Source organism: Perissodus microlepis, chromosome 8 (genome assembly GCF_051167445.1).
Source record: "Perissodus microlepis isolate ML-2025 ecotype Zambia chromosome 8, ASM5116744v1, whole genome shotgun sequence".
Taxonomy (NCBI): domain Eukaryota; kingdom Metazoa; phylum Chordata; class Actinopteri; order Cichliformes; family Cichlidae; genus Perissodus; species Perissodus microlepis.
The window spans coordinates 4,671,070-4,685,073 of record NC_140468.1 but is presented as its reverse complement, the minus strand read 5'-3'; the positions used below and the strand labels follow the sequence as shown (position 1 = coordinate 4,685,073).

The window sequence follows — 14,004 nt, the reverse complement described above, 5'->3', positions numbered from 1 at the left end:
CAGGAATCCACTGACTCAGGTTTATTGAGCTTTAAACTGTAAAGATCCTCGAGGTCTGTTTAGAGGAAAGCTAAATGATGACTGGCATTTAGAAGAACTGTTCCATCCCTCCTGCAGAGTTCTGAGGCAAAACCAACGCGCATCGGAGCTCCTTTGGCGCCACACGGTGGCCAAAGCAACTTAGTGTTTTGTTTCTTTTCCCTAATTTGTACCCATCTGTATCACACAAAAACAAACGAACAAAAAAATTCTACACTGATAGTAAAAAATATATATTCTGGTAAGCATGCAGGAAGAAAAATCTTAATTTTAAACTTTACTAAATGCTAACATATGAAGCCTCTCTGGGACATTTGGATTTCATCTTTGGTCGTCTGCATCTCATTAAAAAGCTCACGTTATCGTACTAAACTGCATGAAGCCTGAAGAAAAGTTTATACACCTGCAGAAAAGTTCTAAGATTATCCAGCTTCTGTTCTTTTAACCTCAAACTCTCATCAAAATCATTTTGGTGTTTTCCATGCAATGTAACAGGAGCTGGATGCCACATCCAAACCATGTAGGCTAAACCTTGGGAAGTGCCAAGGGCAGCGGATACTAGTACACCTTCCCACCCCTGATAGCAAGTTGATTAAAAAAATTGTTTTTATGTATGGTTTAAAGACGCTTCGGAGTCATTTTGACTTGGAAAGTTGACTTTTAAAAACAAAAATTAGCTGATGTGAGGGTGTCATCAGCTGATGGAGTTCAGACTGTCTACTTCCATGTCCTCTGACGTCATCCGTCTTTGGTAGACGTGTGTTGTTGTTCATGTTAAATAAATTCCTTTACAGGGGAGCACAGTGGCCCCACAGCCCGAACGTCTTGAGTTAAATCCACCATCTGGCTGTTTCACGTTCTCCCTGTCTGCGTGGGTTCTCTCTGCGTACTCCGGCGTTCTCCCACAGTCCAAAGACATGCAGGTAGTAGAGTTGGGTTACGTGGTGACTCTAAATTGTCTATAGATGTGAATGTGAGTGCAATGTGTTGTCTGTGCTTCTCGCCCTATAGTAGCTGGAAAAGGCTCCAGCCCCCCAGTGACCCTTAACTGGGTGATGGAAGTTCATTTTTATCCAGGCAAAACTGAGACGCTTGTGATAAAAATTATTCAAAGAGGTTTAGCTGACTGTCAGAGTTTGTCACTGAAATAGTCATAAACGAGCGCATGTATCAATTTCTGAAGGATTTTCCTGGAACATTAAGTTATTGTCGTTTGAGATCAGAGCCAACGCAACCGAGAAAACCTCAAACACGTGCAGAATCCCCACAGGCTCTTTAAAAACTCACTGAAACTCTTAAGACATGACCCATGCACGGTTTTTCTCCTGTAAAATTTGGTCATCCACTCAGTTTATTTTTTTTCTTTAACAGTTTAGATTTAAAGTGTAAATATCTCTCATGTTTCAGAGTTGTCATTTAGGGACTTTGTCACCTACAGCTGGAACACCTCTGACCCACCCACACCTCAGACTCAGATCAATGAACAAAGGCCATATGGACTCCACCACACACACACACACACACACACACACACTAGAAGTTGAGGTTCTTCGGGACCTCCCAGGGAAACTCCTTCCTGCCAAAGTGTCCATAGCATGCCGTCTTCTGGTAGATTGGTCTCTTTAGGTCCAGGTCTCTGCAGCAGCAAGCAGTCGACATAGATTCAGTACAGTCTAACAGATTTGGACAGAGATAATCAAACACAGAGGCGGTGGTGTGGGTGCAACCCTGACCTGACTATGACTCCAGGTCTGAGGTCAAAGTTTTTATTGACGATCTGCAGAAGCTCCTTCTCGCTCTTTGGAGAGGAGCCGTAGGTGAACAGGGAGATGGAGAGCGGGTGGGCCACTCCAATCGCATACGCCACCTGGAAAAACACAGCATGTGATTATTGAACATGTTGCTTCATCACCACTGTGATGATGGTGATACCACTGGTGATAGTGCCACGTACTGCTGGGTTTTCCACAATTATTATTATTTATTTATTTATTTATAAAGTCCAAAAAAAGGAGAAACTAACTCCTTGATTCACACTTTAAAACCATTCTAATTTACTTTTGATTGGACCTTGGTGCACCACCATCCCTCTCTATTTAAGCCTTTTGATTGTTTCCCCTCACAAGCAGAAGGTTTGAACCGCAAAGTAAGGAAAAGCATAACAGCTTCCACCTTAAATATGTAGAAAACTGAGTCCCACAAAAATCCAAAAGAATGATTTACATAAAATGACTCAGAAAAACAGACTTCTGAGCCTTTTCATCCTGCACACATCTCAGAAACCTTTTGGAAAAGATTAAACTGGAACGAGGTCTCACCTGCACCAGTACCCGCCTGCACAGCTGGGCCTTCACCAGAGATTTTGCCACCCAGCGTGCAGCGTAGGCGGCCGAGCGGTCCACCTTGGTGTAGTCCTTTCCAGAGAAAGCTCCGCCCCCGTGGGCCCCCCAACCACCGTACGTGTCCACGATGACTTTCCTCCCCGTCACTCCTGCATCACCCTGAGAGAAATCACAAAGATTTATATCCACACAGCACACAAGCAAGCAAGAGCTTCACTACATTATTTGTTTTTACACTTTGAAACTATGAAATTAGATTTGAACCCCATCATACTTGAGCTGTGCACTAAAAGCCACTGCCAGCATCCTCATGCAGCGTGACATCAACGTAAACAGTATTCGGGGACTTCGAATGTTCTCGGCTCTTTACCTGCGGCCCTCCAATCACAAAGCGTCCGCTGGGCTGCAGGTGATAGATGGTGTCCTCGTCCAGGTAGCGTGAAGGCACCACGGCTTTGATGACGTTTTCCTTCAGCACCTTCTTCTGCTCCTCCACACACACGTTATCATCGTGCTGCACGGAGATCACCACAGTGTGCACTCTTTTGGGGATCACAGCGCCATTTTCCTGGGCGTAATGAACTGTTACCTACGGAAAGGTGAACATTATGTTAATGTTATTGTAGCAAAACAATATGCATTTCAACTTTTAGTCCTTTTACTTTGATTTAACGTGCAGGGAGCTACTTCTACTGAATCTACTTCACAAATAACACTGTTAAAGCAGAGCCCAACAAACCTGACATGAAGAGTTGAATGAAGGCTGCTGGACCTCATTCGTGGGGATTCATGGAAGCATGTTCAGCTTTCTTCTCCACAACAAACATGCCATTAAGTATGCCACCCTGGCTGCCTCTTTTCTACTCTGACCTCACCTGTGTCTTTGAGTCTGGGCGGAGCCAGGGGACCGTCCCATTTCGTCTCAGCTCGGCCATCTTAGCGTTGAGTTTGTGGGCGAGGACTATGGTCAGGGGCATGCACTCCTCTGTCTCATCTGTGGCGTATCCAAACATCAGACCCTGTCCACGAAGCACGAGTACAGTCAAAGAGCAGCACTTTATATTGTGAAGAAGAAAAAACTGGTGTTTCAGTCCAGAATTGAAATGTAAGCGCTCAGATGACCTGGTCTCCAGCTCCGATTTCGCTCTCCATGCGATCGATATGAACTCCCTGAGCGATGTCAGGTGACTGCTGCTCCAGGGCTACCAGCACGTTACAGGTCTTATAGTCAAATCCTTGGAAAAACAGAGGAAAAAGAAGAAAAGGAAGGTTTTCGTTTGAAAGCATTTCTCCTCCCTGGAATCCCAGTGTAGATGAAGTTACAGCCAAAACGTTAAAAACTTCACTCACCTTTCTGCGAGTCATCGTAACCAATATGCTGGATGACTTCTCTCACCACTCTCTGGTAGTCCACGTTGGCTCGAGACGTGATCTCCCCACAGAGCAGCACCATGCCGGTCTTACACACCGTCTCTGTTTCATCCACACACAGGACATCACACTGCATATGTGTATTCATGCCATCAGATGTGAATGTCCTTCCTGACTATTGATGTAATACTGCTAGTGTCCTGGATTAAAGTGAACTGAATTGCTTGGGAAGTGATGTTCTTTTGTCAGGATCACTGCTGTTAATGAATATTTCACTGAGTTTTCCTGCAGCAGAACCAGCGATATCGTCTTTTTTATTCCATAAACTAAAAATAGACATAGAATTTAAAGAAATACAAACAAAAGATGCTGAGGCGTGGGAAGCTTTATCTTATCACACCTGCATTTATTACATGAGATATTCTGATGGGCGATTTTTTTTCACTACAGTCAAAAGAAAATGCAAGCCTGTTTGCAACCCACCCTCCTTTTTTAATGTCTCACTTAACCAATGTCATGGACACTATTACCATTTGCATCCATCTTAAATGTCCCTCTTCCTTGTGTGTTGCTTCCCTCTGGTGGACAAAAACTCAAACTCACCACAAGCCACCTTAGCATCAGGGTCTTGCCTCAGGTGAGCGTCCAGCACAGCATCACTGATCTGGTCACATATCTTATCTGGAAAAAATTGAATAAGGAGAAGTCTAGAAGGCATAAATATCTGCATGTGTGCTGGTTCGGTCTGTCGTGCGATCGTTTTACTGCACATGCCAGATTCCTGATCTGGGCAGAGCCCAAAAATATCACCCCGTTCCCTCTGGCAGTTACACGACTATGAATAGCCTCGATTTGGTGAATGCACACCAGTGTGACACGGTACACTCTAACTCCATCATCAAAGCACTCCCAAACTGTATCAGCACTACGGCACTGAAGCTTCTATAACTTCAATTTACTCTCCTGCTTTATGATGAACATTTTTACATCACCCTTAAAAATGTAGAAATATTATATTATCGGCTTATTATTGGTGAAACTTTCATGTTTGTTTGTTTGTTTTTAAATTACAAACATGGATTTTCCCCATCTGTAAATTTTGGTTTGCTTTGTTTATGTGTAATTTTAAATGAATTATATTTGCTAACACTTTCACTGCACATGTCTCCAAAACTCACCTGATATAAGGGATTATCTGTGAACCAGCACCATTTTTACACATCAACCAAAATTTTAAAAATCCAGCTGTTATCCTGATTATTTTACGTGATGCTCACATGTTGCGTTCTGCAGAATTGTAACAATGCAAAGTGTGATGAGGTCAAATCTGTTCTTCAACCACTTCCTGGTGGGATTAAGCTAAACATCTGCAGTGCATTAAACATGCACTTGTTAGAAAATTAAAGAAAAAATGCAAAGCTGCACTATTTACTTTATAAATGACATCATTTATATTATGCTGAAGACACATTTTTCCTAACAGAACATACGTCACATGTCTGCACCACAAAAATGGCTCCAGCAGCAGCTGCAGATGTAAAAATTATTCATGACAAAAAAGTGACTCATCAGATGTTCAGCTTAAAACACAATTTCTGCTTATATTGGAACTAAAGTGGAAGTTTTCTCAGTCCAGGATTCATCCTCTGCAAATCAGCACCATGTGGCTCCACGAAAGTAGACTTTATGCAGCACCGATCAGGCTTCTGCACATTCCTCAAAACCATCAATGATCACTGAAGCGCTCAAAGCAGTTTCTCACATGATGAGCAGCACTCCTCTACTCACCAGGATGTCCCTCTCCCACAGATTCGGACGTAAACATGAAGTCATGAGTACGCTCATCGCTCACATTCACTGTGCCATTCATTCTGAGGGCTGTGCAGACCGAAGGAGTGAAGTCTTTCTGATGAAAGCTGTTCCAGAAACACGCACAGGCCGGGTGCCATCCAACACCAGAGTCCTACGGCCGTGCAGCCGGATAACTCTGCGCTATATTAGGAAAAGACAACATACACATGGGGGGAGGGCACTCTGTGAACCATGTGGGTTAGGCCATTCAGACAGGAAGACGGGGAGGGTGGGAATGCTTTTTTCAACATGGAGACCCTTTTTAAACCCTCCCTGTGCTGAATGGTCCCACTTTATCACACTCATCAAACTCGGGCTCAGAGAGCAGAGGAGGAATTCATTTCATCAGAGGGTTACTGTGTGGCTCCTCCACCTATTCATTCATGCCTGCCCTTTGTTTCTTTGTACCTGGGGGCCCCTGAGGTCTCTGATGGGGTGTCCGTGCCTGTGTACACATGAAGCTGTTGCTAATGAGACTTTTTCACTTCGCCGACTCCGAGTTCAGACAAACAGAGATGAGGAAAAGAATGAAAATATGAATGAACTAGACTGCTAGCCCCCCAAGAATAAAAATACACAAAGTTGCTATAAAACACACGATACTCATTAGTCTTTCTTTGTGTTTATGCAATCAATAGAGTGTCATGTTTTTTTATTGCTGATCATTTGACAAATCTTGTTGTTGTGAAGATGCATTTTTGCAAAAAACAAAGTTACCTCTCGATTTAGAAATCAGTACAACACTGCAGTAAAACCCTGAGACAACATGAAAAATGTAAATAGCTGACAACATATTTTAGGACTTTTTGGGTCGTTACCTGGAAGGAGCTTAAAACTAACTCCAGGTAGAGTCAAGGACCCACGGTGACGTGCTGAACACAATATGGTGAAGCCAAACAGGGATAAGGAGGAGAGTAGAGCGGATGAGTCTCCTACAGAGGGCAGCAGATCAGCAGGAGACGGATATAAAACACTCATGGGGGGGCTACAAAACAGATGTTAAGATAATCAATAACCCCATGTAACATGTACACACATATCTCACTTTGGTTCGCGTGGGTGCTCTTCATCTTCTGAAAACTGATGCTGCTGATGTTCAGGAAGATCACAAAGTTTATCTGTGGACCATAAAACAAAAGAAAGATCATCTGAACACTCGTGATTTTGGTCACGAGATTCAGGAACTTAATTTTAAGCTTGAACATAATCAGCACTTTAATGCTTTAATGCTGATCATAGTATGATTAATAATATTTGTGGTTGTTTACTCTTTAATCTTGTGTCTGACAAAGAAATTATTTAAAATGACCAAAATGACCCCAGCCAACATCCACAGCAGCTTCCTGGTTTGAATGAAGTTGAAGAGCAGCACAGTGTGCAGATACAGGCCCCTCACCAGCAACCAGGAAAAGTTAGAAAACAGAAGTGAAGAAGTGAAGCAGGTCACTGCTGCTTTGTACTGCAACTGAAACACCTGGGAGACAGTGTAACCCAGGAAGTATTTTATAGACAGCTAGAACGTTATTGTTTTGAGAAGAGCACCGCTATAAGGGCACATTTTGAGCATGCTCAGACTATTTTTGTCCATAATGAGCAGGATGTGGGTTGCAGCCTTTGCTATGAACCTCTGCTCATCCAAACAACATGAGAGGGTAACCAAAGCATTATCGACAAGCATTAGCTTCCGTGTTTTTATTTTGTTTTTAAAAGCTAACGCAAATGCAAAAAAACCCTGCAGTTCCTCTAGTGGCCACTTGAGGCTGCCTCCAAAAGTGAGTCAATTCTCATACAGCTCTGTTTAAAACTCCAAACTTACAGCAGAAATAAACTATATATATATATATATATTACAATTACACTAACATGGAAACTCTCACAAGCATATTTAATGTTTTATTCTGACATTTCAATGTGGTTGTTTTCAGCCTTTAATGAAAAGATTCCTGGTGTCAAAACCAACCTGAAACAGCAGAAAACCACAACAGCAATGAGGAGAGCAGTAAGAGATGCTCCATATCCAACAGTCCACATCAACCTCAGAGTATCAAAGTAGTTTTTCTGGAGCAAGGCATGAAAGATTTATCACACGCAGGCACAAAGAAGTAAGTCTGCTTCTCCCTGCTGGCTAAATATATTTAAATTAGTGGAAACCCTTTGATGGAACTGAGCCGCTACAGTAAACCTGCATGCAGCCGTACCTCCTTCCCCAAATCTTCATCCTGCTCGTGAGCTTGATCAAAACAGATTTTGTAATATTGCAGGTTTGTTTCGCTCCAGCCTCAGACTGTCAGATCTACCAGTGATGAAAGCTATGGAGAAAATGTTTTTTAAACACTTTAAACAAAGCTTAAAGTTTTTAAACTGCAGCTCTGCAGAAGAATCCAGAGCAACACAGATTTTTCTTTCTTTCTTTTATTCTCATCATTTTGTTAGACATGGCACAGTTGAGGAAAAAAAGAAGACCACTCTAATTTGTCATGTGTTGTCATATTTTGATGAGAAGTACTTTTTGTTGGGTATAAAATCACCTGGTGTTAGTGATGGTGTTACTACTTTTAGCGATAGTGTTCTAGGGTTAATGGTGAAATGACCAAGATTCCTCTGGAGATGGCAAGGATCGGGTAGACCTGATTTGTATGGTGAGACTTTTCACATGCGCAGTAAGGATCGGGGAGTCCTGATCCGTAACTATCTTTTTATTTTTATTTTTTGTCTATATTATATTGAAATGTTTCATTATTGGAAACATTTTAAGAGATACTTGTTATTCTTAACATCTTAACTTATTAACTTATCTGCTCTATAGTAAAACGCTTCGACCGGAAGTAGACACCTTTCGCGCATGCGGGGTACCCATCGGGTTTCCGGTACAGATCGGGTAGTGACAGGACTGGATTATAGATGGCAGACAGTTGGTGTCATAAGCCACCACCTCTGTTCAAAGATGGTCGCTCACAGTGGACATAAATGGCTTCTTTCACTCCTCTTTCAAACCATCTGTCCTCTCTGTCCAAAATGTGAACACTGGCATCCTCAAAAGAGTGTCCTTTGTCCTTTAGATGCAGATGGACTGCTGAGTCTTGTCCCGTGGAGGTGGCTCTTCTATGTTGTGCCATGCGCTTTTGAAGTGGCTGTTTGGTCTCTCCAATGTAGAGGTCTGGGCATTCCTCGCTGCACTGCACAGCATACACCACATTGTTAAGTTTGTGTTTAGGAGTTTTGTCTTTCGGGTTAACCAGGTTTTGTCTGAGCGTGTTGCTGGGTCTGAAATGCACCAGGATGTCGTGCTTGGAGAAAACTCTCCTGAGTTTTTCTGATACACCGGCTACATAGGGGATGACAATGTTGTTGCGTCTGTCCTTCTTATTCTCCCTTGCTGGTGTCTGATCTTATTTCTGTGCATCTTTGCTGACTTTATATACGCCCAGTTAGGATAACTGCATGTTTTAAGTGCTTCCTTTACATGCGTGTGTTCCTTCTTTTTCCCTTCAGGCTTAGAGGGAACATGTTCTGCCCGGTGGTGTGTGGAGTCATTTTTACACCAGAAGCAGTCACTCGAAGAAATGGTAGGTCATCAGCCTCATTGTTTACATGTACTTGCCTGCCCACACGCCTTGTGTCCACATTAATTTCTTACCATTAATGATTTCTCTCTGGATTTTAGGGAGAAAATCACCGGCTCTAAACTTGCTGTTTAACGCCACCAAAGCCAATTACATCACAGTTTTGCAGCTGGGCAGTGTGATGGATAGGCTGTTACACAACATCACCTCTGCCAAGAAGATGTCTTCGAAGCGTACCGATATTTCAGAAAGTAAGCCTGATGTTAATTCTTTAACCTGTCATGATTTGCGTTACAAAACAGAAAATTCTGTTTTATGTGTTATCTGTATCGGTAATGCACATATCGATTTTTGTATGATAAACGTGAACCCCACCCTCTATTATATTTCCAAACAGACTGCGAGAGTTTTCTGTTAGGTTGCCTGGCAGCCAAAAATGAAGACCGCCTCACCCTAGAGGAACTTCGAAATCATCCCTGGTTCAAATGACTTATCGACTCCAAGCACAACAGGGTTACAGAGCATAAGCTCTAATAGAGAAGTATTTGGTCAAATTCTGAAGCCATGTCACATATCTGTGTACGTTTTTAACAATTATGTCATTTTTACAGGCCTACCCCTGTAGAGGCACCCCACAAAAACCACGAGATCGCAGTGGAACTTCCATGTATTGTCTTTTCCATACATGGTTTCTGTCCATAAATGGAAAATACCCCACCCACCCCCAGCAATCCGTGGAAAGGGGATCTCTCTTTGAATTGCCTTTCCCGAGGTTTCTTCTCAAGTTTTTGAGGAGTTTTTCCTTGTCTTCTTAGAGAGCTTGTGCTGGGTTAAAAAGTGTTGCTACTATGAACCTGAGTTATACATACAGGTGCATAGTAGCAACCTGTATTGCTACACTGATCAATAATTAATTGATCAGTGATCAATTAATTATTCATGAATCAATTTAACCAAAAAATTGGACAAATCTAAAGAAATGTATTAATCAGGGAATTAGTAAAATTGTATGTGAAATCTGAATAATTCATCCTGCATCGCCTGTCTGCTTATATCACATAAACCTTTCACTGAAATTGATTTAATTTGTTATAATTATAATAATTATAATAATTATTTGTACTAATGCATCACAATTTCTTTGAAAGTTAAAGTGTGTGAATTTCCTGTCTTAAACACGTCAGTGTGATCATCCTGTCCTGTCATACTAAGAAATGCAGTTGTGAGTTTTCATTGCTTCACTTGGACGAAACGCCCAAACACAAAAATGGTCCAGTGCTGTTTCTGACCGGAACACTGCAGGTTTAATGTCTTATAAAACATAAATTTGTGTAATCCACACATACAATTCACCATGATGGGAGGACAACGTAGCTCACCATCCTTATCTCAAAAGTTGATCCTAATGTGACCGCTAAGCAACTTGTGAACTCTGCAGTCTGCATTGAAGGTCATGCTCTGCTTCATCTCTCTACCATCAGGTCTCGGAGTGTCTCATTTTACTGCATTAACTCAAGTTCAATCGTGACAATTGCTGTGAGTGCCTTCTGAAGTCTGTGAACTGGTTCACTTGACAATGTTTGTGCGTTTTTTGCTCTTTACAGCATTTTAGTGCAATTATCTAACAAATGAAATGGATTTATGTTTAATCGACGAGACCATCCAAGAAGGTTTTGTTTCAGCTGATGTGTAAAATTCTATTATATTACATGTGTATGCTACATACCACAGGTTATACACAAAGCCTGTCCTTTGTTTAGCTTTAGAATGGCTACACAAGACAAAAACATTAAATGCACTCATCTGCAATCTTTGCTATTTGCCACTCAGTGTCCGAGCAAGGTGTCAATTAGGGATGTGCTGATCGTGTTTTTTTGCCCTCGAGTCCGAGTCATTTGATTTTGAGTACCTACCGATACCGAGTCCCGATCCGATACTTCAATAATACATAAAAAAAGAATAAAGCAGAACGAAGAAACAGATCCTGGATGTTCCTCTTTTTTTTTATTTAATTCACTTTATTTTAATGTTCAACAACTCTGTTAACAAACAAAGCACTTTTGTGAGGTAGCTTGAACAATCAAGTAATAAATAACATAAATTCTTCACTTATGGACTTTAGTGCAACAGTAAATATAAAAAAAGACTAATATAACAACAAATAGCACCTCAACTTAAAATATCCGGCAGGCATGTAAACAAGTAAAAAAACAAAAGTGCCACAGTGTTTGCAAAGCTAGTAATGTGGTTTTACAAACTGCACTCCTAACTCTTACTGTCATCATAGCAGTAAGTTTCACAGAAGGAAATGTATGTTTTCTCTTAATGAAAACTAACATCTCTACCTTGTCAGGTTTGAGCCTGTTTCTGTTCTCATCAAGGACGTTTGCAACGGCACTAAAGTCTCTCACTGTCCACACAGCTACAGGGGGCACTGAGATACTGGGTTGCAACAGCAGCCATAGAGGGAAACTGGTTAGCATGTTCTTCCCAGTGCTGAAGTGGGTCGCTTTTCCAAGTTTACATATCTCACAGTTTGCTATGTCAATGTTGTTATCATCAACTTTATAATACCTCCAGACTGCAGACATACTCGCGCTCCGTGCTACCTTGATCTTAGCCTCTAGCCTCCTTCTCCATGGAGAAGGAGGCTTGTAGCCAAGCATCTCACTGATCACTGCTGCCCTATTGTAGATCAGCTTGTTAGTGTCGGTAATCGTGGCTGTAGGTATCGTCCGTAGTGCTGCATTAACATAATCTAGCAGACCTTCTGAGGGTACTTCACGTAATCTTGGTAGAGGCTACGGGGGGTCCAGGTTTCAAGCTTGGCCATGATCCTATCTTTCAGGTCAGTTCCTCTCGCACTCAACGATCCTTCTCCTATCGCACTTGGGGCTTGGTACCCAATCTCGGGTGGGGGTGATGATATCTCCCCCCTGACCTGGCGTCCTGGCTCCCCCTTGCCGTAGCATTTATGTTGTACCTCGTCAGTCTCTAGCTGTGAGAGCAGTCCCTTCTTTCGAATGTTGGAACACTGAGCTACTAGTTGTTTCGCCGTCATTGTGGATGTTGGGTATCGAAGAATCCATAGGTCCCTCATCCTATTCATGTAACTCCTTCCGCCAGGGTTACTTGCGTAGTAGCATTCCAACAACGCCCTGTTTTCGTCTCTTGCCCACCGATGCCTTCTTGTTCCAGTAGCCCACTTCTCGTCAGGGTGCCCTGGTTCCTCAACACCTGACGCGGACCTTGTTGATCCGGGCGACGTCCGAGCCGGCATGCCTTCATATTTATCTGTCTCGCTCATGTCTGCGGTAGGCTTGCTTAGCATAGGGGGTCTATATATATATATATATATATGTATATATGTATATATGTATATATGTATATATATGTATATATGTATATATATGTATATATGTATATATATATATATATATATATATATATATATATATATATATATATATATATATATATATATATATATATATATATATATATATGTATATATATGTATATATGTGTGTGTGTGTTTGATGTGTTTGTGTGTTTGATTTATCTGCATTTGGGTCCATAACTCTCCACTCCACATGGCCTGCCAGAGCAGACGGTGACTCAGAGCCTTCACAAACTCGGAACAAACCTCATCCAACCTAGAGGCTCTGCTACCAAGGAGTTGTTTAACTGCCTTAGTGAGCTCGCCTCCAATGATGGGCGAGTTGTCAGCCTCATCCCCAGACTCTGCTTACTCCACTAGAAAACGTGTCAGTGGGATTAAGGAAGTCCTTGAAGTATTCCTACCACCACTTGACTATATCCTCAGTTGAAGTCAGTGCGAGTAGAGCACCGCTTTCCCCTCCTGAATCGTTTACCAGAATCGCTTTGAGGCGGTCTGAAAGTCTTTTTCCATTACCTCACCGAACCCCTCCCATAACTGAAGCCACGTTCCGCTTGACCTGACAGTACCTATCAGCTGCTTCTGGAGTCATGCAGGCTAACCAAGCCCAATAGGACTCCTTCTTCAGCCAGCTTAATGAAGAAGGAATTAAACTTAAAAAAATGAAGATCTACAATTTTAGTACAGTTTGACAGCTAAAACAAAATTAAATAGATCAGAATCTATATGTGAGTACATATAGATTCTGACTCATAGGTGTTACATCCAAGTTGGAATTTCATACTGTTAGTGATGGATGACTATTATGGATGCTAGAAGTTTTTTTTCTTGCTTTTCCAACTATAGTACAGGGACGCAGTCAACTCGGGAGTGACATCACCATCATCTCTGTCGGAATACCTGATTAATCTGGATGACCTGAAGTCTTCAAAGATAAAGGGTGACTTGTGAAGGCAGCTATATGTAGAGAAATTTGCCTCCAAACTGTTATGAATGCATAAACTAAGATTTAGAAATGTGTGCTGTGATTTGTATGTAATTTTTGAGGATTCACAAATGCTATTCACACTGGTTTTTTGGGTTTGGATATACCTATTTGTTAAATAGTTTTACATGTGGTCAGACTGCTTTGTGTTTGTGTGGATTGGACCATGCATTTGTGAGTCCTCAAAAATGACGCACAAGTAAATGTACACGTTTCTAAATCTTAGTTTACGCTTTTGGATCATATTGTATGCATTTGAAACACTTTTGAGTATTGAGACACATTTCTCTCCATGCAGCTATAACACCTTCTAGTTAGTTGTAGTGGATTACGTGGCTGACTGAATGGGTAATGTAAGTTACTGGAAAGTAATCTAAAGGAATTATCACAGCTTGTGGGTCTGATTTGGGTAAACCCGTTACACAACCTTTTTCCCTCAGAGTGATGGAGGCA

The 14,004-nt window shown here is 41.7% G+C and overlaps 1 protein-coding gene across 1 annotated transcript; it reads right to left on the bottom strand.

Annotated features, from left to right (window-relative positions):
• Positions 1-41: 41 nt before the first annotated feature.
• On the bottom strand, positions 42-5,761 carry LOC146381186 (S-adenosylmethionine synthase-like). Its single transcript, XM_084937102.1, has 9 exons — positions 5,541-5,761; positions 4,356-4,433; positions 3,732-3,854; positions 3,504-3,616; positions 3,257-3,400; positions 2,752-2,970; positions 2,358-2,540; positions 1,773-1,906; positions 42-1,675 (listed from the first exon to the last, which is right to left on the bottom strand). The coding sequence occupies exons 1-9, from the start codon at positions 5,620-5,622 to the stop codon at positions 1,573-1,575; spliced, it is 1,179 nt and encodes a 392-aa protein (XP_084793228.1). The 5' UTR covers positions 5,623-5,761; the 3' UTR covers positions 42-1,572.
• Positions 5,762-14,004: the final 8,243 nt, after the last annotated feature.